Below are 23611 nucleotides of genomic sequence, written 5' to 3'. Positions count from 1 at the left end.
GCAATGCTCCCTGCTTCATCTACATATTATAAATATGATACAGTGTCCTCCATGCCCCCAGATCTTCACGGGGCAGCGCTCATGATGTTCGAAGAGTTAAACAGCCAGGCATTAATAAATAGACAGGCTCTGTGCCAAAGGCGTCAACTATTAATCACCATCAGACTCAGATTCACAGATTGATGCGTGTTACCATGGTTTCTGCATGTAAACTGGTGATAAAGACTCATGTTCTTCTCTATAATTAATTCTGTCAACAAATACAGTAAAAGAAAAGAGCTGAGAAAGCAAAATACAATTCAGTATTTTTTTTTTATTATTTTAACGAAGAGCTCCTAGTTAAAATTTTAACCCATTATTGTATTAAGTATTGACCTATTAATGCACATAGAGAAGCAGAAAAATAGAGGATATAACAGACTTAGGGATACATACTCCTACAATGATGTCCATCCAAAACATATTTAAAGATCATCAGTACACCAAATGCATTTTTGGTGAACTGTCATCATGTTTGCCTTGTCAGGCTTCACATATTTTGTCCTTCTCGTCTCTTGGCAGGAGGTGAATCGTGTGGTTTTACAACTGGGGTGTGGTAGCATGTTAGCTACCTGGATGGTGCATGTCTATCTATGAAACTAACAGAAGACAATAAGGCAAGAGGTAGACAATATGGGTGCTTGCTGGTCTAAACCTACTGCTGCTTAAGACGGGAGAAAGAGAGCAGGGAAGAGAGGAAGACGGTTCACAGCTCTTCACTTCAATTTACTTCTTGGTGCTGGATAATCCCTGCAGACGGTGGTGCTCCCTTAGCCTGTGGAAGAGAAACGTGAAGGGAAAAGAATAATAAGGGTAGGTATCACACATAATTAGGACAAAGCCATTTTTTAAATAGACAATCCATCACTAATTTCATTCACACTTTTGTTTTGTTTGAGCTTGTCCTTTTCCTTTTGATATGTAAGAATCATTGTTTACTGTACAAATATCTTATTAATATTTCTGCTTTCATGCTCTGGCCCATGACACAATGGTCCTAATTTTGGATTTTATTGTATCCTGTTTTTTTTTTTTTTTAACTTTGTGCATATGTTTTGGATGTATATTGTGTTTTAGTGGAACCCCAGGAAGAATAGCTGATACCCTTGTGTACAGCTACTGTGGATTCATAAGTGTTCATAAGAGTTTTAGGCACTATTGTAATGGTCAAGCACACAGTAAAGGTCTAAACTGTACTGACCTGACAGCGTTGATCTTGATGAATCCAGATGCATCACATGGATCATAGTCTCCTTGTACATCCATGCTGGAGCGAGAAAAGGAGACAACAAAGAGGTAGGAGGATCAACAGCAAGTCCATCGCTCAAGTTTATGCTTAGATGAGAACAAAAAGGAACAAAAGCAAAACTTGAGGAAAAAAGAGTTACAGGGTTTCCTGGTAATAAAATGATTGAGACGTTTGGTATCAGTGCAGTAAATACAAGAGATATGGAGCCTCATCAACTACAGGGATAATTGGATCGTTTATAATCTGCTCTTTGGAAATAATGTTTCAATCAATTTCTCTCTGAATGCTCTTCTTAGCATTGTTTGTCCCTGAATAAGAGAGAATTAATAGCGGAGAATCAAAACGCACCCACGCACACAGACACACAACAACACATAACCCATTTTAAAACAACCCAATCGTATCAACTCCAAGCTAAGCGGAGGAAGAGGGATGACTTTGTAACCTGGTGTTTCTGTCTTTCATTTTATCCCCTTCTTCTAAGAAGTAGTAAATCTATAACTTGTGCTGGTGCGCGTTCTCTATTGTCTAGGCTGCCTGTGGCACAGTCATCTCCTCTCCCCAATGTGTGTGTGTGTCTCTGTAATTACAGCAGTTTCTACCTGCAGTGCTTCATACACTCCCTCCTCCCTTTCTACACCCCCAGCACCAAATGCAAGGTCTGCACTCATCCTTCAAAAGCACTTAGCAACAGAGGAAATTGCCAACAAATGATAGAATAAACACTATGAAAAGAAAGATGGACAACTAAATCATCAACTCTCAATACAAGGCTCCCTACCTACCACCTAAACGCCATTATGAGTGAGTGGCTTCAAAGAGTATGTCACCGTGTGCGTCTGTGTGTGTGTGTGTGTGTGTGTGTGCAAGCATGTGATATTTTGTGTGTGCATGTGTAGGAGTTTATTTGTGTAGTCCTCTAAGAAACCCTGCAGTCTAATTGAGAGCAGAACCAGCGGATGGCTAGTAGGGTGACATTTCTGTCTCAGATGGGTGCGGTGACTGGCTGTAGCACCACTGTGTTAATGACACCGTTTACTGGAGCCCAGGGAGAGCCAACGGGACGCCAGCAGGGGTTTCACTCCTACATTGGTGTGTGTGTGTGTGTGTGACTGTGGCAGGTGTTCAGGTAGAAGTAAATGAGTGCGAGTATGAATGTGTATATTCTTTAAGACCACTGCTTCCAGGTCGTCAGGTACATGTGTACGTCTACGCATATAACGCCATCATGTTTGAATGACAAATCTTTCTAGAAATGGCATTCGCTTGCTAGAATGTAAACAGCAATTTAAAAATGTCATTATAAAGTGCAAATAATATAATTTGGATGGAGAGCTTGTGAAATTGTGATGCGCAAAACATCTCATTTGAGATTACTATGGCAGAATAAAATTGAGCTAATATTACGATTCATTTTTCTGCCCCACCATACATATTGCCACATTTTTAAATCGCGATATATTGAATTTCGATATATTGTCCCATCCCCATGTGTGTGTGAATGCAATTGCAACAGATTTGTGATAGAGGTTTGTTTGGGGGTTGATGCTGGGCTCCTTTATGGGGCAACACTGGGCCCATCTGTCTGCGGCCCTGAGGACTTTGTGGTGTTGCAACACAACACCTCTGTCACCCTGGTGTGGCGTCCCACCTGAGAAATTTGTCTCAACAAGGTAACAGGAAAGGTGTGCGGATGAATGAGAACAGGAGTCTTCCTTGATCAGTGAAAGAAGTGATCTATGTATGAGCGAGATCATTTCTTAGCATCTGAATGAGTGAATGTGTCTGAGTGATTGAGCTGGTGAGTGACTGAGCAATTATCAAATGTTTTGCTGAGAACAGAACATGACAAAAAAAAAAAAGGGCAAAACAAGCAAATACAATAAATACGGGCCAATGTATTGTAAGAGTGAATTAATTGTAAGAGTACAGTATATTCACACACACAGCTAAGTACTGTGTACAGAATATACAGTCAGCCTATTGATTTATTTTCGGCCTTTATTGCTTGTCAAGACTAAAGAACTGAATGGCTAACTGTGTTTCCTCATCTCCCTCTTTCTGACCTGCTTAACTAGCATGACACCCTGTCGCTTTCCTCTTAAAAGCCCAGTGAAATCACGTCTCTCCTCTGGCTGAAAATACCATTAGCTCTCTGACTCTAGGGTACAACCGGAGTGTGTGTGTGTGTGTGTGTGTGTGTGTGACTGAAGGGGAGATGGAAGGGGAGATGGGGAGGCATATGGAGGGGCTTTACTTTGGTCAGTGCTGAGCTTGCCCAGAGGGCATGAGGGGTCAGCCTCCTGAACAAACCCACTGTTCCACAGCTAAGAGGCCATGATGGGGGGGGGGGGGGCTGCCCTCCAGGAACCGAGCTTGACACTTCTCTGATGTCTTTGTGAGGCAGGGTCGGTTTAGTATGTTGGTGTGGAGGTCAGAAGAGGATGGGGCCGGCTGACTTGCTGCTAACAACAGAGCCACTGGCGAACATGTGGGATAGCTGTACTGCACCCAGGGCAGTCAAACGTTCACACAGCTGTCGAATAAAAACAAGCACAACCTCTGTCACACAAAACATGCCGGTTTCTCACTCTCAAGTACACCCGCGCTTTTGTGTACACACATTAGCGCATGCACGCACACATTTATTTATTTCCCTCCACCATCCACCTTCTTCTGCTTACCTGACCAGCTCCTCGTTGTAAAGGGACTTGGGAGACTCTCGTCCCAGGATGTAGACCTGGCCCTTGAAGACCGACAGCTGCACCTTGCCCTCCACATTCTCCTGGGACTTGGCTATGCAGTGGCGCACAAAATCACACTCCGGACTGTACCAGAAACCTGGGGCGAGCGAGGAGGTGGGGAAGAATATTATAATTTAACACAAAGAGTATGCTAAGTTTTTAGGTTTTACTTTTTGTGCACAAAACAAATGTAAACACACCCAAATACAACCTGAAATTAAAAATTGATGAGACAAAAACCTAAAATGGCCTAACCAAGCATCTCACCTACATGACTACTGAAAAAGCACTACTGATTTTTTTCTTTAATATACTGTATATTCTGAATGTGAAGCCTTTGTAACTTTTTTTTTTTTTTTTTTAAAGTGTTATACAATATATAGCTTATTATAAAATGTATAGGATCGGACAAGTGGAGCAAATACACGCTCCTCCTCTCCTAAATCCTCCATTAGCGGTGGGGCTCAAAGTGACACGTGTGACGCCCACAGCTCCCCCTTCCATAACCCAAAATTCTCTCATCCCCCTGGTCTCATTTCTGCTCCAGGTGAAGCTCATACACCCCTTTCTCTTCTCCCATTTGGGCGACCTGGCCTGTCACGTCTTTTGAGACAGATGGGCTAGGGGATGTGTGTGTGTGTGTGTGTGTGTGTGTGTGTGTGTGTGTGTGTGTGTATATGTGTTAGGGGGTCAGGCACGCCCCACTCAGCAGGGGTCCGCTCCTCATCAATGGCTGACCTCCACCTCATCGTCTGGCCATGTTCAAAGACGCAGTCCCTTCCCTTCTTTCATCGCCTCTGAACTGGCATAAGGCCGTCTCTGTACATTTCAGAGGGGGATAAATGATCCTGTGTGTATGGGTGTGTTTGGTTCAGAGGGTGGACATACAGATGCAGCTGTTGTTTAGTTAATTTCCACGTTTAAAATGTGCACTGCGACTGCACTACTCTCCAGTTACTCCGGAGAACGGAAATTCTGTGGCACTAATGCGAGACCAGCGCAGGATAGATGGGCTTCTAACATAACAAACCACACTGCTAGCTGTCTGTATTACACAGGTTTTTGGCAGCGTTGGCTGTGTATCTGAAGAGCTTTTAATGATTTAAATCCACGATGAGTTTAATCTCTACCCCCCTCCTGAAGCCAGCGCCCCTGAGTGTGTGTGTCTTTGCTTTCGGTAGGCCCTCTTCTGTCTGTCTGTCTCTCTCTCACCAACTCTTTCTTTCTCTGGAGGGTATAATTGAAGTGGCCTAGTAATCAGTCTCTAATGGCACTGATCCTATTATGTGGATGAAGGTGCAGGGGACTAGAGACAGAGCAGCAGGGAGGATTAGGACACCTGAGCCAGGGGAGGCTCACACACACACACACATACATACACACACACAGCACGAAGACCTACGCATATAGCATGGTCACTCCTCACTTATTTATACATACTGCATGGGGATGATGATTTTTGTGTCTGACTAAGACCTTGAGCACAATCACTCCCATCACAATTTATTATGAGATTCTTATTCTATGGAAATGTACTATTGCAGCAAGTAATGTAAATCAGCACAATAATAAGCAATGACCTGAAAAAAAAAGAGAAACGATCTACTAAAATAAATATGAGCTGCTTCTCTTAAGCTCCTCTTTAGCTTTGTAGCCCATACTGTATATTTTAAGGAAATCTCAAACTGAATTGATAATGCACATATAAAACACAAAACTGTTTTGCTTGCTATATCTAAATCTTGCTGATATTTTGTTGGAGAAAATAATTTCTCCATGCACTTAACTCTAAACTAAATTTGTATCTGTTTATCGTGTCTTGCATCTATTATATCTGCTCTGTTACACATGAGATGTAAATGACATGTAAATGAGATATTGTATCTCAAGACACTTCCTGGTTAAACAAGGTTAAAAAAAACCCAAAAACAAAACATGAATAAAAAAAAATAAAAAATAAAAAAAAGAGCATGATACAATGGCACTGGCGGGCCAGCGGATGAGAGGGTCTGATGCGACCATTTGGTTTGAATTGCTAATTGGATCAATCTGAAGGCAAGTTTTAGGTTTAGTTTATTTGCACATACAAATGATAAACACTGATAAAGGCAGAGAAATACAAACTGTGCAGACGTATAGGAAAATTAAATTCCAATGTCACTCATGTTTACACTCTGCTAGTCACTGAAGGAAAAATATCTTTTATGCATTTGAATAAGTGGAGTAACGAATTTAGATTTCATCCACGTGTTTATTTGAGTGCCTTACCATTGTAGAGGAGTTCAGAGAACTTGATACCCAGACCCTGTTTGATCCTCCGTATCTCTTTATCCATGGTGAAGGTCTCAATGTCAAGATGGGCCTGGAACAGGATGGTGCCTCCTGGAGTCTCGTAAATCCCTGACGGACGAACAAACAAATGAACAAACACACACAAACAAAAACACACACAAAACAGTGTGCTTTAGACAAACTTCATGCACATGACATTGCCATATTCAAGTGAGACAAAGTTGTTAGATTCCATAAAACAGACTACATAGAAAACTAAACCTTGTAACTGAAACCTTTTGTCGGGTGAGTTAACCTACACTTTAATTTAAAACAGCTGTGACCATTAGGCTTTTACAGATAGAGGATCCTTTTGTACATGTATTCTGTTGCACCTTTCTTATTACAACATGGTACAAAACAAAGCATTTTTGTTGTTGGACAGTTACCATTTTATCATTCCTCCACTCCAAAAGTGATGGTGACTTCAATATAAAGATCAAATCAGTGTTTTCCACAAGCACTAACACTAGCAGCTAGCCAAAGAGAAAAAGTAGACGGCCTGGGGGGATCAGGGAAATTTTTGATGAACAAGCTTTATTTTGGTGTCTATTAATGCATTGACTTGACCATGAAAATTGGTCTTGCACAATAGCCTTAATAATAAATTAATCTTAATATTTTGTAGGTTTGATGGAGATGGAGACAGGTACTCCACCTGCCTGAATAACCTGTAAATTAAAGGATAGGTTTGGTATTTTGGATCGAAAGTGATTAATAAATCAGTCAGGTGATGCAGGCAACTTCACTAGCCTGTATGTTTTTGACCATCTCAAATACACAACACAATATCTCCACCTCCATTTTATTCTAGCGGAGCTACATGATCTCATATAGTCTACCACCTCTCTGAAATCCAGTGACGGAAAACTTGAATCCCTGTAGAATATTTGGCTAAAATACTGCACCAGCATACATCATCAACAACAAAAACCTTTCAAAATAGTCTTCCATAAAACCCTAAAATGTACCACCACCAGTGGCACCATCATCATCAGTGGCAATCCTAGCCGAACATGCGAGCCGCATCCATCCAAACTAACCACAACCAGACAGCTCTATTAGCCATCAACCATCCTCCACCTCCAAACAGCCTGACAGACAGGCCTTCACTGTGCTCACCCTCCCAAAACATGGATGAGCCTGTCCTGGGTAAATGACAGGGTAGGAGGCCCCTGCCAGCCTTGAGCCTGGACCAGGGCTCTGCCTACCCTGCAATTTACCCCCTCTGGACTTGGGGGAGGGGAGAGGGGAAAAAGATGAGGTAGATGACATGAGAAATGAAGCTGTCATTCAACTGTCAGCTGGAACAAAGGGAGGAGGGGGGGGGGGAACATGCTGGAAGACAGATTAAAGAACAGAAATGGGAGATTTATCAATGGCATCCATTTTTGTGAGAGGTGACTTTTTTTTCCCCCCCCAAGATGTGGATGCAGTTTACCCACCTTCGGTCAACAGACGGTTCCTCACATCTAAAAATGTCACTGAAATGACAGTCAACCCTTCATGCCATGCTACCAAATTGAACATTGATTGCACTTTTGGTGGCCAAATTTCTCAAAGTGTGTGGTGTTCTCCCAACTCCAAAACTTTTTTTTCCCCCCAGGGATTTAACAGACAAATGCTATTCAATCTCCTCCACTCTGCTAGGAACTGAGCTCAAATAAGTGAGACCCCAAATACTCCAGGAAGGGTCCTGATCTGAAAACGGAGAAGCACTTACTTAATGTGTGCTGGCTGCCCAAAACAGAGCTTAGCATTTCTGCTAATCGTCTAAAGCCTCAAAGGTGGCAACCTGAGCTAGTGAGGCTTGTGGGTTTTAGATGATCCAGGGCCACAGAGGGCACGTAGGGACATTTCCGCTGGCTCTATCAGATGAATCAGTTAAAACTGCCCCCCAACCCAATTCGGCTTAAGTGCTCCAAAAGAGAGCTAGCTTAACAGAGACAAGTGAACAATAAAATGCTATCAGGGTAAGCTAAAACAGCGGTAGTTTAGTTAAGCTTAGAGAGGCAACACCCCCAGTGGTTTTGAGGTATTAAATCAGTTGCTGTGGGTCGGCTAGCTGTGCTAGAGGCCTGCAGCGGTTAAGCACAGGAATTAATTCTTCCTGAGCTGATCCCCCTCTGCCCCTATGGCTGTTTTGTTACTTCCAATGCCTGCAGGTAAAACGCAGGTAAATAAATACAAATAAAGATCTGAAGGAGGAAAGAAAATCACATCTAAATATTCAGCATAAATGTGATAGAGTATAAGACATTCCGTTTGTAATTTTTCGGTATGAATGATTGTCAGCATACGTGGAAATTGATTTAAAGCAAAAATACCTTATTGGAATTGTCTTTTGAGTTTTGCCAAAAATTCAACCACCACTGCATTTCCAGTGACAAAGTCCTGGAGATTGCTGCGAGGGACTGAAGATGAGGCTATTCTTCATAAAAGGATACAGCAATTTCCTATTGCCTTTGATAAGTACACCTTAGCCAACGCCATCAGTGGTGCTCAGGTCAAAGGTTTGACAGAGCTTTGACAGGTGGGAAATGTCAGTCAGGCACACAGGCTGCTGAATGTTTTGTAGCACATTGACAACATTCTTGAGAAACCATTTCCATTCCCCCCGCCTCCCTGACCCAACACAAATAAATATGACCCACCGACACAAATAAATATGACATGTCCCCATTCAGTCCCTCCCACCATCTATTGTGCTAACACCACTGCCATTCCAAAGGAGACAAACACACACACTCGATGGTAGTTATTCAACCACTTGGACACCTTGTGCTCCTCCTCTTCCTATTGCTTCAGTGGAGAAAAAGCTTTGATCTTTTGTTCAGCCGAGGGGAGAGAAAAGTGGGCTTCCCATTTTCCAATTTCTACCTGCCAAGTCGCACCACAGCCACAGTCTGTTGGCCAGTCAATTTGCCAGTCATAGCACTATAAGGAGGTGTCATGGGGGAGAAAGGAGTGTGTGTGTGTGTGTATGTGTGTGTCATACTCGGCCAGGACAGCTCACTGCCCTTGTATGTATGCTGGAGTGACACATGCAGAGAGGGGACAAAGGACCTACTGGATTTGCCTGTGGTTGCTACCAACAATAACAGGAGAAAACCATCCTGAGGAGTGGCTGGCGAGTGTGTGTGTGTGAGTGCATGTGCGCGTATGTGAATGACTTGTGTATTTGTGTATATTCAGTGAAGCATACGTGCCGTTATTTGCTCACACTGTGTGTTTTCTGTACGTGTGTGCATGCATAAGTGAATGGAAGTAACTTTAGTGCCTAAGCTTCCAGGTGAACCACAGGAAAACATTTCCTTTGAGCAGGAGGCAGAAAAACACATAATGTTGTGTTTGTGCATGGCCATGCTTTTGCCTTCCAGCCCACTTTTATGCAAGCGGAATAGCAAGTGGTACACTTAAAGCACTCATGTAAAATAATTGCAATTGCCTGAAAGCCCTGGGATGCTGAAAGGAAGGCCTTTGAATGGATGTAAAATTAAAATATTGGGACTTATTTCAGGGTAAGCACAAATATGTCTATCTCACTGCATTTATACGTCCTTGTTTGGGGTTTGAGTAAGTAAGGCAGGCCCTGTCTGCGTCGTTTAGAGCAAACGGGACTAAAAAATATCATGTTTGTCATACCCAAGATTCTCAAGAAGTCAGTTCCTTACCTCTGGACTTCATGCCGATGAAACGGTTCTCCACAATGTCAATGCGGCCCACTCCGTGCTTTCCACTAGAAGGGGGAGAGAAGAGAGGCAGACACCCTTCAGTGTGCACACATTCATACAAGGGTTTCACTTTTAATTGGTTTAGTCCGCATCAGAGGGCTCCGAGATGTTATGGCACACCAACACACTCCCCCGCATTTCCCCTCATGACCTTTTAGCAGCACTGGGATGACTAGCAGCATCACTGGTAAAGTCAGCATCAATACTAGCTATGGCATCTTCTTCAACTTTATGACTCATCTGTTTTAGCCTTTCTTATCTCCTCTTCTCTCTTTTGCATTATTTTCAATAGCAAAGTTGAAAAACTATGTTGATTTCCTCAAAGAAAGGGCATTGTTTTAACTACATGACATTTTGAGTACTACTAATTTACAACTACTAATGTTAGAAATCAACTAGTTTATAGTGCATGTAGCTGAGAGAGTAACAGAGACCTTGTATACACTCACAGCCCAACCACAGTACCCAATAATGATGACGATTGCCCTACACAACTGCATAAAATTGAAGCCCCACACAGAGTGGTAGGGGAAACTCTGATTCACACAGTATTCTTTTTTTTTGTTTTAGAAAGAAGAGTGTGCAGTCTACTCACCTTTAGTATGTTTCATTTATTTAGACAGTTGGAAAGCAGAGAGACACACACGGAGCAGGGGAGACACAGGAGGGAAAGTTCTGGTGGGATTCGATCCCAGGCCAGCAGGGGCACACGGATGTTTCCTGAGGTGGTGAACTTAACCACTCGACTGTCTCTGGGGACACTTACACACTTTCCTGATTCAGAGCAGTTTCCGTACAGCCCGATATCCAGGACATCTTTTACTGAGTGCAAAATGGTGTGTCCAATAAACGCAACAATACCAGCGTTAGCTAATCAACAGGCATCAGGACTAACCGGAAAAAACTTAGCTTACCCTATATCATTGAGGTATGAGAAGATATCCAGTGGTGTGTCCTTGGATTTGCCTTCCTTCACATTGGCCACCTTGACAGGTACTCCTAAAGGGGAGGAGACATGAGACAAGACACAGTCAGTCGATCAGAGCGGGACGATTACAAACTAGAAGGCAAACTAGACTATCGATTGTCGTCTGGGTTTGATTTTCTAACAAAATAGCATGAGCAATGTCGTTTAGCAGCGGATTTGGAAGTCCCAGATGTCAGACTTTCCCACCAGCACTTGAACGCAGCATGAAAAATGGTAATCGTCTAATGGCAGAAATCCCAGTTCCTTGGGTCAAGGGCTATCTGTCCACCAAATTTCAATTGTTTGTAACTTTTTGAGATATCATGCTAACAATCAGACAGACAGGAGTGAAAACATAACCTCCTTCCTTGGTGGAGGTAAACAAAAAGGACAATATCACCAGGTGCCAGCACTTACTCTTGGACCAAAACATAGATCCGTGGCACTTCATATTCTGACAAGCAACTCATGGAGTCCTCCTCAAAGTATGTGAACAATCTTTTTTCACATACTTTGCATGAATAACCGCAATATATAATTCATCATTGAGAGCTGCTTTTAAGTGAGAATACCAATAAAGTAATTAAGTAATAAACTAATAAAAGTAAAACAATGTACTTCACAGCCACTATACATGTTACGTGGATAACGTTTCAGAGGAAAAGATAAGGTGAAATTAACACGGGGCCAGGTGTTTTGCATCCTAAATGTCCCAGGTGGAGCTGTAGCCTCCACAAAGGGTTTTTACAATGTGAAACCAAACCAAAGTCCATTGAAGTCCAAAATGAAAACTTTTTCAGGCTTGAGTAAAAAAAAAAAAAAATTTGTTCAATCAGCATTTTGGTGTGCAGCGACAGAGCAGGAAGGGTGGAATAGATATTTGCTCCAGCAGAGCTGCTCAGTGGCCTGTCAAACCTCCACAGAGTGCACCCTGACTTTTCAGCCTCCCTGCTCAGTCTTGGTTCAGTGTATCTAAACTTCTTCCTTTCATATCCCACATCTACCGTGTCTTGTCTTGGCACAGTGGAGTCCACAAAGTAAACAGACGACAAACTTTTGGACAATAATACCAAGTTAGGTCTTCTCCAGCTGTCCTAACTTGTGCCTACTCCATGCTATTTTTTTTTAATGAATTAACTGGTTTATTTTTACTTGCTCTCTCTTATCGCTGTCTGGGACTTCAGCAATAGGTTATTCTGACCATGAGTGTGTATTGTCCTTGACAAAGTCTAACTTTAATGACAGGATGTCCACATGTTGCTAGGTGTGAGGAGACAGGACATATGGGGTTTTCACCTTGCCATTTGTTGGGGTTTAGGGGGGATGGCAGCATATTAACAGTTGTTCTAATAGTGAATCTTGTCCTACATGCCTCAATACACCACCATTCTCTTCAAAAATCGCCCTCTTCTCTACATTTTGCCAATTCTGCTGTGTCACATTGTTAGCTGCCCCACTTGGAAGCAGCACCTAAAGCATTCAAATTAGAAACTGAAACATAAAACACATGACCAGATAACATAAAAATAAACTTTACTGGGCATAAGTCCCTTCTATCTACAATTTCACTTGTCTTGTCTTGTTTTATTAGGACGGATATCCAAATTAAGACTTCACCACTGGTTTGAGACTTGGCTTCTATGACTTATAGTTGTGACTTAAGCAAGAGTGATTACCTCTGGTAATGTCAGATGTTACAGTCAGAATCAGAGGCAGAACATTTTAAAGTCATGCTGCAGTCTACAATGAATACTGTTTTGATGGTTGAGGTTGAAAAATTGAAACTGCAATTAACGCAATAATTCATGTGTAGAAAATATTACGTCATTTAAGTATTAAAGTTCTTTGCCAAATATTTCATAGTTTTAAGGAAATTGCACTTCCTAAATGTATTTATTTATTTAGTTGTTTGTCAGGCACATGTATTGCATACATGGTTTCTAGCCTAAACTAATTTGAGGCTTAGTCCCTGATTTGTTTGTTTTGATGCAAGAAATTACAACAGCAGCAAAGCAGATAATTGTTTAACTTCACCCTTCATTTATATTTTCTCAAATGTATTATAGGGAATTTTGCAGTACTTGCATAGGTGTCAGAGTAATGCATTATTAAAAGTATAAATTACTGTTTATATCTTTGTGGTCTGTGATATGATAACTGATCATTTTTTGGTACTTAGAACTTGACCCGTTTGATGTGGGACTTCAAGTGTTCTGGTGAAAGTTCATGGAGTAAAAAGTTCATACAAAATTATTTTGTGATCTGCTGGAGGATGTCTATCAAGGTAGTGTACATTCCTACAAAGAATATAAGTGTACGTAAGTATAAAGAACTGAATAAAATAGTAGAATAAAGCAAGAAAGACGACGAACTAGCTCCCTGTTACCACAAGAGTTAACATATGAACAAATTCCATTTTTGATACAGCCTGGCTGGCTCATGCTTGTGTTATAGGAATTAACATGGAACAATTTGACCAAATAGACCGCTTAGCAGAAACTAAGGGTTGCATAAATTTGTTTGTTAACCTTATTCAGCTCCGCCCACTGTATTGTACTACATTTTGTTAATGCTGTTGTGTTTTGTTTTTCAGTTGCTGCACTTAGAAATTAGATCAACATGTCTCCTTCTCCGTCTGGGGGGAGGGGGGATTTCCCATCTGAATAAATACTGCCTGTAAACACAAAACTGCTTTTCTGATATTGTCATGTTGGATACATAGATTTAACTACTGCAATTGCATGGATTTTAAGCTAAGATAAGCAAAGCTGCATCACTAGCAGGCCAACTGTGTGCAAACATGCCTCGATGCAAAAGTAACATACTGAATAACAGACAACGCAGGCATCCATCTTCACCTACACCATTTTGACAATGTTTCTGATCTTCCAATGCAATCCAAAGTTTTTTCTTCTTGTGAATACTTGGTGGTTTTGTCTCACCTGTCTCACAGGGCAGAGACACAGTTAATGCATAATGAGTAAATACATTTACCTTTACACAGCCTAGTTAATCCACAGCATTGAGGAATGCCTCTACAGACCCAAATTTAAAATTAATTTTGTGTGTGTCGATACCTGACTACTTTGTTAAAAACAAGCTACAGTTGATAAAATCTGCTGACAACTGCTTATTATCTCAGTCAGCAAAATCAATGGTCGTCAGCTAAAAGTGAAAGACATTACAATAGGATGTGGTGAGAAGTGCTAATAAATTCAAAGGCCCGGCTTGTTTGAAGGCTGTGAAATCATGGGCAGGCCCTTCTCTAATTGAATTACACACGCAGCTTTGTGTTACCCGCACCCTTTCTAGCAGTGAGCTTTTTTTGCGCCACTGAGTGTGCACGCGCATGTGCTAGAGACACTAGTAGATGCAGATCTATCACCCATCTTTCTATCACCCTCTCTCTGACACACACACACACACACACACACACATTTAAAAAAAACAAAAACACCCACGTTCACTCCACACACTTCCTCTCTAAAGCCACTTGAACCAAGTACATATCAATCACTGTCATGGACTTGCTTATTCATGGCCTGAAATGAGCAACACGGGCCAAAGGTGGAGGAGAGGGAACAAACAGAGACTTGGGTGAAAAGGAGTGTGTACGTTTGTGTGTGTGTGTGTGTGTTGGGGAGGCAATATAAACCTTTTGAAGACTAGACAAGGAGAGGAAATGAGAGAAAAAAAAAAATCTGCTGATAGTCACTCCTCCATCCATCCAGCATTCAATACCATTTAGCATACTTGCAGTTGCCAGTCAAATAGCTTTGAACAGAAAAGCAGCACCTCTGGTCGCCTTTCAGCCGGCCCCGCTCATACAAAGCCCTGTTTGGAATGACACGTGAAGGACTTGACAAATTTTTTTAGACAAGGGCTTTGTCGACCGCCCATTCCCATATCACGGGAATCTTGGGTAGCTCCCATGAAGAAAAAAAAAAAAAAGAACCTCCCAGTGCAGGAGAGGGCAGTGTGGATGGCGCACTATTAAACCTGCACCCCCCTCCCAAATACTTAATAATTAGATTAAAAGTTCAAATAAATTAAGTGAGTGTCTGAACGTGGGAGTGTAGGGGCCGGCCTTTCGTCCCTGTGCGCTCTCTCTTTCTCTTTCGCTCTCTCCATCATGCGGGTTCTATCATTCACTGAGGGGTCTTTTTCTCCCCGTGATCCTTTTCTTCAGTTTTTTGCAGCCTAACAGTGCAGACAATGGGAGCGCAGACACAGTTGTAGGAAAAATTACTGCTTTACATTTTTCCTCTCTGTCTCTTTTTCCTCTCCCCTTCTTTGGCATGAAAGGAGGGAGGGATGAAATTAAAAAAAGGGAGAGATGGGGAATGGAGTGTTTGACGGGGGAAAAGGTTCCTGTCGTTAAATATTCTTTTTTAATCAGTGAGAAAACTTTGGTGAGAAAGGCAGGGATGAAAAGGTGGGAGGGGAATGAAATGAAACATTCTTGTGCTGATCTTGTGCTGAGAGGGAGGAGGAGTAGGCTCGGGCCTTTGTGTGGACAACTAAAACAGCTTTTGTCATAGGGAGCTCAATAAAAGGCACAGAAAATGTGTGAAAACGGAGCGCAGGCCTGCAAAGAACCCGCGAAACTAGACTAGGCTTTACTACTGCATCAGTGTTTTACAAAGGACATCCCATCACCAGTTGAACCGATATCAACCTACTTGTTTTATAGTTAAACATTTTCCTTGGGAAACTGGTAAAGCCACATCCGAAAAAGCATTCTTAAACGGATCTATATTGACTACTGAATGGTATATTATTTTAATTTGCATTGGGTTAAATAAAAACAACAACATTCGGCCGCTTTAGCATTAGCGCACATACGTTCCCATGATATCTTCTGCCAACCTTCTGAACTTCTTTTAAGTCACTATTATGGCTCATAAAGCTGTCAGTCAAGCCCATGTGATCAGAGAGGCTAGTGTCTGTCAGGCGATTGATGTTCGCCTCAAGCCCTCAGCGAGCCTTCAGCCTCCACCAGTGACCAGGGATGAAGGGACATCTGTGCCGTTAGCCCCAGGCTTGGATGTTTCTTGCCATTTTCTCTCTGTGCAAACATGTGACACTTTCCACTGTTTAGCCCGGCCCCTGTGGCAATATATCTAATGAGTGTTTCTCTGCCTGTCCCCCCCCCCCGCCCCAGGGCTCAGTGTATTAGCTGGACTTAAAGCTTCCGGCCTGTGTGCGCGCCCCCAGGCCAAACATGGCAGCTTCGGACCCAGTAATGGTGCGAGGGCCAAGTCTGGGTGGTCAGGGACGGTGATAAAACACAGCCGGGGCAGCAGAGAGCTGTAGCCCTGGGGCAAATAACCATCAATGTTAAGTAAGATGAAGAGGCACGACTGGTTCAGTGATGAGTGATGGATCTCATTTCTAACCCTTACTGATGCATATTTCCATATTTTTTGGGCAAATTGTACATGGTATGTTACACTACATGAGGAATTTTAATTTCAGTGAACCTGTTGCTGAGAACATAAACACAGATGCAGATTGACGGAGGAATCAAGACGTAACACGCATTGCAAGCACACAGACCTTTTTTGAACTCGATCTCCAGTACATCGGGGGCGCTGGGAGCTTCTTCTGGGTTCTTGGTCATCAGGTACAGGTCAGCCGGAGCGTGGGTCTGAAAAACACACAATCACACACACTCACTCCCTCCCTCCATTTCGCACACTTTATTCGCCTTGATGAATAACCAGGACCTCCCGAGACCTCATCAAAGTATAGCACTGCAAGACAGAGAGTCTGTTGTTTGAGGTGATTACAGACAACTCCCGGCACGACGGGCAAAAGAAAAGAGAGGATGATGCGTGAAAAGAAGAAACCTGAAAACGCCATCAGGAGTTGAGTGAAGACAAAAATCAATGTTCCATTTTTCTCCTCTATTTGGTTTCATTTTCCCTGCATGGCCCTTCACCGCAGGGGAAGGCGGGGAGAAGCAGAATGCAGCGAGGGAGAGAGAGTGAGAAAGGGCACAAGAAAGAAATGACTCACATCCCCAAGAATAGAGAACACTTGACAAGTCAAAACACACCTGATACTATGACAGAACCTATTTGAGCAACTGGAAGTACTCAGTAATATTCTGTCTGTCTGTAAAAATCTCAGATCTACCATTTCTAGCATGTGCCTTGGGTTCTCCCCCCACCTGACTTCACTTCTTCTAATCTTCCAGTTTTCCAGTTTTGATTTTCTGAGTGACGTTTCCCTTCTATTTCATTTTCAAATGAAGAATTTTGCTTAATGGGCATCACACAACAAAGACCCACAACGCTGTCCACACCCAAAATCCACTAAAGTTGTCCTGGATGACAGACATTTGTCGTTTTTCCAGTTGGTGGGAGCTGGGAGCCATTTCAGTAAGTCATGGTTGGGACCTAAAAGAGCGTGGTGGTCTGTCGCGTCCGCCCAGCAATGTGCCCCCCCCAACAATTACACAGCATTAGGACAAGACGATGGCCAATGTCTCCTGAACTGAGGCAAATTGCAGGGGGACTATGCAAAATAACTACTGGGTGCATTTAAATGGAAAGCTTTACCAGACGCTAAATCATCATACAATAACTAATCGCCATCCGCTCGCCGCCCGTCAGTGAGGAGAAAACGAGCAGCGCAATCACTTTCCTTCCTTTTAACTAAACACCAAAATTGACTGGGAAGGCGCCCGTCTCCCTCTCCTTTATTTTCTGCCTCAGTGCCCTGAAAGATGCCAAATGAGAGCGAACAGGAGAGGGGCGAAATGACTACCCTATAAAAAGCCTTTTGATGCATACTCTTCAAGGGGAGAAAGATGGCCTGAATTTTAAATACTGGAGAATGAGAATTTCCTGCAGTGTTGTTTGCTGGTTATAAACCCATGGCTGTGTTTGGTTCACTCCAAATAAACTATACCAAATAAGAGGCAATGACCATAATGTTTTTTTGTAGGTTTTTAACTGCTGTCTGACATGTAAAAGGCATTTTATCAAATTATACTTCAGGGGAAAATTTAACCTAGAATACTATTCATATGATCTTCGAACAGTTACATATTAATTCAACGAGCAGCTCCAAATTTTGTCTCAGGATTCAGGCTCTGGAGGAATAAATACTTCGAATTCTGGTCTGGGATGGATTTAAAATAAGCTCACCTTCTGTGTCCTGTCTCTACTGCCTATATGCCAACAAAAGTATTCACTACTTAACTGGACCACAGATTTAGGGCAAGGACTTGTTACACAATAACTGTCAATTGATCAATTAAAAACATACATATGAAACATAATTCATACCGCTCACTGAGTAGTTCTTGAAAGCTCATGCATACTCCCAAGATGAGAGCTCAAACTTACAGACTGTTAGATAAAAAGAAAAGGGGAAAGTAAGGGAATAGGCTTGTTTCCAGTGCGCAAGAGATCAATGCATTTCAATTCTAACCCCCCGCAGGTGGACCTGTCCCAAAGCCGTGGCCCTGAAAGAGAGGAAAAGGTAGAGATAGAGAAGGTGGGGGGGATGGGGGAAGGGCGGAGAGAGTGGGGGGGCATTGGTGGGAAATGGGGCGTGAAGCGCACCATCATGTAGCACAGAGCAGCTCCTTTGGCAGTCTTTGCTCCTGCCATATTGTTGTGCTAAATGTGGCCCACAGAGCGAAGAAGAGGGCTAAGGCATGAACTTAAAGCAAGTAAATTTCTATCTTTCCACATATTAGTTGCCTCATTGGCTTTCAATCGAGGCCAATAGGGCCAAAAGAGAGGCAGGGGCGGCAGGAGGGAGGGAGAGGGAGAGAAAGGGGAAGGAGAGTGAGAGGGAGATAGAGAAGAGGGTGGTAAAAAAAAAAAATCTTTGGCCCATTGGGTTGGAAATGACACTTAAATCACCACATTTCAAGTCTGTCCTTCTCTTTAAAATGCAAACATGGCAAATTGAGACAAGAATAAAACAATATAAGCGAGATGTGAGGGACAACTATTTATATTCTTAACACCCAGGTACTTCTGGCTAATGTTAGGCCTTAAATGTATATGGATGACTCACTCCACTGACATTACACATGGAAGCAGAGCTAACGGGACGGCAGGTGACACCGAGATGGACATAGGGAGAACTCGCTAAGTATTACAGGTCAGACCAATCAGACCTAGGGGCAGGCGAGGCACAAGACAAACGCTGACCTCTTTGCTTCAAAGGACACATGCGCACGCATACATACACCTACAACCCCACTTCCTTCCCCTACAGGCAGTCTTCTGCCCATCCATCTAGTCAGCCAGCCATGCGACCAGCAGAAAACAAGTTTTCATTTCCTCTAGGTGAACAGAGGCTGGCGTTACGCTCCTTTACTCCTGGTCAACACAAGCAGTGCTCCATCAGCTCCCTGATCAAAGAGCTGACGGGGCCAGGGGAAGCCCGCTGACAGAGGCTATAATTAAGACTGAGGTGATGTTTTAATGACTCAGGACAAGTGTCGGGCTGCCTCAGGGTGTTCCCCGACTGCTCATGTGGGGAGAGAGTGAGTGAGAGAGAGAGAGAGAGAGAGAGAGAGAGAGAGAGAGAGAGAGAGAGAGAGAGAGAGAGAGAGAGAGAGAGAGAGAGAGAGAGAGAGAGAGAGAGAGAGAGAGAGAGAGAGAGAGAGAGAGAGAGAGAGAGAGAGAGAGAGAGAGAGAGAGAGAGCAAGCTGGAAGGTGTGGAGACATCTGATTAAGTGGCACGTTATTGTTTTTCTGATGTGGAGAATGCCACAATATAATAAATGTGACCAAAATTAATTAAATACCAAATAATATTACACATGTAGCCAGTTACTGCTAATGACACCAGGATCTAGCGTGGGGGCGTGACTTAAATCAAACATTACAGTTCAATCAACTTCATCACAACTACTGCAATCCAAACTAATCCAGTCAACAGGTGCTAGGGATGGGACAATATATCGAAATTCAATATATCACAATTTAAAAATGTGACAATACGTATCATGGGGCAGAATGAATCGCGACATTACCTCCATTTTTATTCTGCTGCAGTGATCACAAATGAGACAGCTTGCCCGTCACAATTTTACAAGCTCTCCATCCAAATTGTAATATTTGCACTCTGTAATGACATTTTTAAATTGTTACACCGTACATTCTAGCAAGCCAATGCCATTACTATAAAAAATTGTGGCTCAGAAATAAACATATTTCTGCATACTTTGTTGTCACTGAACTTTAATTTATTACATCGTATCGAATCGTGAACCCCATATCGTATTGTATCGTATCGTGAGATAAGCATATCGTCCCGTCCCCAACAGGTACATGCTAACAGTGTTAAATGTGAGTGAATAAACACAATAAAGGCTAGCTAAAGTTGCCCCAGGCGCATGTCTTCACATGAGTTAATGCCAGATGGGGGTGAGTAAATACAAAGTCACAGTGTTGCTACAGGCAAGATGGGGTTATCAGGAAGGATACAGTGGTAATCATAGAGTAACCTGAACTCTAGGCCTATACTCTTATCTGGCGGAGAACATATGAGCGACCATTTGGACATTTCCTAATCTGACGGTGTTGAGCAGAGTGGGGCCATTGTACCACAGGTGGGGGAGTCGGGGGCCTGAATAGCTGAGGTCCGCCCTGAGCCTTGAGGGCTGTAACTGGAGCAGAGAGAGAGGGAGATACAGAGAGGAGATACCCAGAACAAGATGACCTCTTTCAGATGACCCTCTAGGTGGATAAGAGTCTTATCTTGCTGGATTGAGTTATTTGGATGAGAAATTTGGGCATTTGGTATTGCGCTATGGTTTAGTACTGGCGTTAATTTTGTCTTTACATTAACTAACATTTTTAACCGGTGTTTATGTGCATGTTTAATCTAGAAATGATGTTATCACTCTTTGGAATCAAATTTAAATTGTTTACTTGGAGCCTAATTAACAACTTTTTCAATTACAAGAGAGGCAAGAAGCTGTTCTTCATATATGCAAATTATTGAATCGCTCTAGCCCCGTTCAAAGTTCAAAATATCATACCAGGGCCTGGGTAATGTATTCAAATCCCTTTACCACTTTAGATCCCTGCACCATAAATATTTCATTGTATTTAATGCCATTGATCGATTCAGTATTTGAGTAAATGGACCAAAACAAAACCCATGAATGAAATCAATTACACAATACTGTCATCATACATCGCTATGCTATTGAGTTGGTTTTTCTCATTCTTTTCACAACATTTCTCAACAGGCCGACCACTAAAGAGAGGGAGGGGGGTGGGAGAGACAGCAAGAGAGAGAGAGAGCGAGCGAGAGAGAAAGGCCTGTGAGTTACAGTGGCTCTGCCCCTGCCCCTCTACTCCAGAAGCGCGGGACCCCTCGCCTCCCTGTGACACCCCGTCCATTGGGGACTCATCTGTCTGGCCCGCTGTCTTTGTACTTTACTGTTACTGGTGACATTTTGGTGTCACGGTGTCACGATGAAATGGCTCCCCTCCCACGTCGCAGCCCGCGGCGGCGCAACCAGGGGAACAATGGAGGTCCCGAGGAGTTGGGGCTGGAACCCAGGAGGCCCCAGCTGGGCGCAACGCCCTAACCCTTCCCCCTCCCCGGCTCCCATGAAATCGGGAATTAGGCGAAGCGTTGCTGACGACAAGTCAGTGTCTGTGTGTCCCGGGCTCTTCCCAGGGCCTGGTGAGGACCCGGGGTGAGGAGAGACAGAGACACAGACAGAGGCAAAGACAGAGGGACGAAGGGATGGGAGCTTCGGAGGTCGTTGGGGGCAACCTGTGTGTACTGCTCTGACCCGTGACCCCAGCAGAGATCAAACTCTGTCTCACCCGTGGCGTTGTGGGAGAGTGAGTAGAGCTTGTCTGTGGTGGGGCTGGCATGGGTCAATGGAAGGGACTGTAGGCTTACCACTGTGTTATTTTTATGGTCGCTCCAAGTGGCTAATGCTACACACACATGACACCAACACAGCAGGCTCCTCAATGCATTTCTACGGCACAAGGAGAAATATCCAATATGTTGTCTGTCTGCTGTAGTGGAATTGAGAGTGGAATTGTGTGCGAGTGAGGGCAGGACCAAACTGTATGGTATACTGTACCAAATTAAATCTATGTATCAACAATATATCAACAGGTGGCGGTCTGTTGGTAAAATCAACTGTCTGGGGGATTATGTTAAATTTCTGACATTTACCCAGAACTCCTCAGGTGTAGGTTTGTCTTTACCCATGTAAATGTGATATGTGTCATTCTGCAAAAAAAAACTGCGAGTGATGTTTTTCTCTGGCTTCTGAGTATTGACCTCAAGTCATATTCACTGCCAGCACACCACACTGGATATAAATACAACCATGAAAGGCATGAAGAAGGGTTAAGGGTTCACAAGGAGGCAAAACACCAGAGAAATAATTACAAGTGGTTCAAGTGGTTCCCATTTGAACTGGCCTTACCTTGGGATTCTCCAGGATTCCAGACTCGTAGCTGTTTAAAAACAGAATTTAGAGAATGACATCCTAAGTTGTTACATTCTGTTGTGATTTTAAAAAAATACTCTCATTGAAGTAGGAATTGAAGAGGGTGTATCATGCCAGTGATACTCACCTTATATGCATGAGGTTGGCGTCCATGCTCCACGGTGCCCGAGGAGTGACAGGCACAGGGATGCCATGTTTCTGGGGGTTGAGAGAGAAGGCGACTGTTGCGTTAAATATGTTTGTAAGCACTCAATACACTCAATACACATCTATCCAAAAAGGTTGAAACACATGGAACCAAGCAAATGATTTCCAGCGGTTAGTTTTTGATATTCTGTGTGACCATAATACATCTGTCTCTCCAAACTGCTTTTGTCTTTCAGATTCCACAATGAAAAAAACAAAGGCTGTGCATTGGGGAAAAAATGTCTTTGGTATATTCAAAGGAGTCAACAATTCACAGGGTTTTAAGACTGTGGGTTTGCGCACACAGTCCTCAAGCCATACAAAAGACTGGTATACACTTAAACATCATGACCACCCTCTAGTGGGAAAACCCAGGCTAGACCACCATCTAATGGGACTCCTCTGGGGACCAAGCAAACACACAGCCTTTGAGTGTGTGTGTGTGTGTGTGTGTGTGTGTGTGCCTTTGTCTCTTTGAGTGCAAGTGAGATATGTCTGAATGACTCTATTAACTGTGTGCACAGGTGTGAGTGTGTAAGTAATTAAGTCACAGGTAGAGCAGGTGTTACCTGGGCGAACTCCATCAGGTCCTTTCTCCCACGGAAGCGGTTGTAGAACTCGGGGATCCTCCATGGTGCGATGATCTAATTAGGACAAACACAGAAAGAGTCGGTGTGTGTTGCCTCCGCTGCAGCAACATCATGTGAACAGACGCTGTACGGAGTCGAATAGAAAACTCACCTTAACCTCGGGGTAAAGGGCATAGCACGTGAGCTCGAAGCGGATCTGGTCATTGCCCTGAAAAACAAAGCAAAATCCTTCATCTACACAACGATTCAGGCCTTTGTCCTGTGTTTGATCTGTGTCAAACAATGTTCATCGGCAATACGTTTGACA

General features: G+C 43.1%; 1 protein-coding gene across 1 annotated transcript in view; it reads right to left on the bottom strand.

Moving 5' to 3' along the window:
* Positions 1-304: 304 nt before the first annotated feature.
* The window catches only part of ass1 (argininosuccinate synthase 1), a 28092-nt gene continuing 4785 nt past the window's right edge, over positions 305-23611 (bottom strand). The window contains exons 5-15 of the mRNA XM_071515655.1: positions 23456-23512; positions 23284-23358; positions 22656-22726; positions 22505-22535; positions 16624-16714; positions 11012-11096; positions 10038-10102; positions 6301-6432; positions 3973-4129; positions 1241-1306; positions 305-814 (exon numbers count right to left, since the gene is read on the bottom strand). Coding sequence (XP_071371756.1) covers positions 766-814; positions 1241-1306; positions 3973-4129; positions 6301-6432; positions 10038-10102; positions 11012-11096; positions 16624-16714; positions 22505-22535; positions 22656-22726; positions 23284-23358; positions 23456-23512 — 879 coding nt within the window. The 3' untranslated portion in view covers positions 305-765. The remainder of the gene's footprint in view (positions 815-1240; positions 1307-3972; positions 4130-6300; positions 6433-10037; positions 10103-11011; positions 11097-16623; positions 16715-22504; positions 22536-22655; positions 22727-23283; positions 23359-23455; positions 23513-23611) is intronic.

The sequence above is a fragment of the Centroberyx affinis genome, unplaced genomic scaffold (genome assembly GCF_046629955.1).
Source record: "Centroberyx affinis isolate AG114_WGS23_722 - 3 ecotype Tasmania unplaced genomic scaffold, CSIRO-AGI_Caff_v1 ptg000363l_1, whole genome shotgun sequence".
NCBI classification, from domain to species: Eukaryota; Metazoa; Chordata; class Actinopteri; order Beryciformes; family Berycidae; genus Centroberyx; species Centroberyx affinis.
This window is presented reverse-complemented; position numbering and strand designations above follow the sequence as displayed.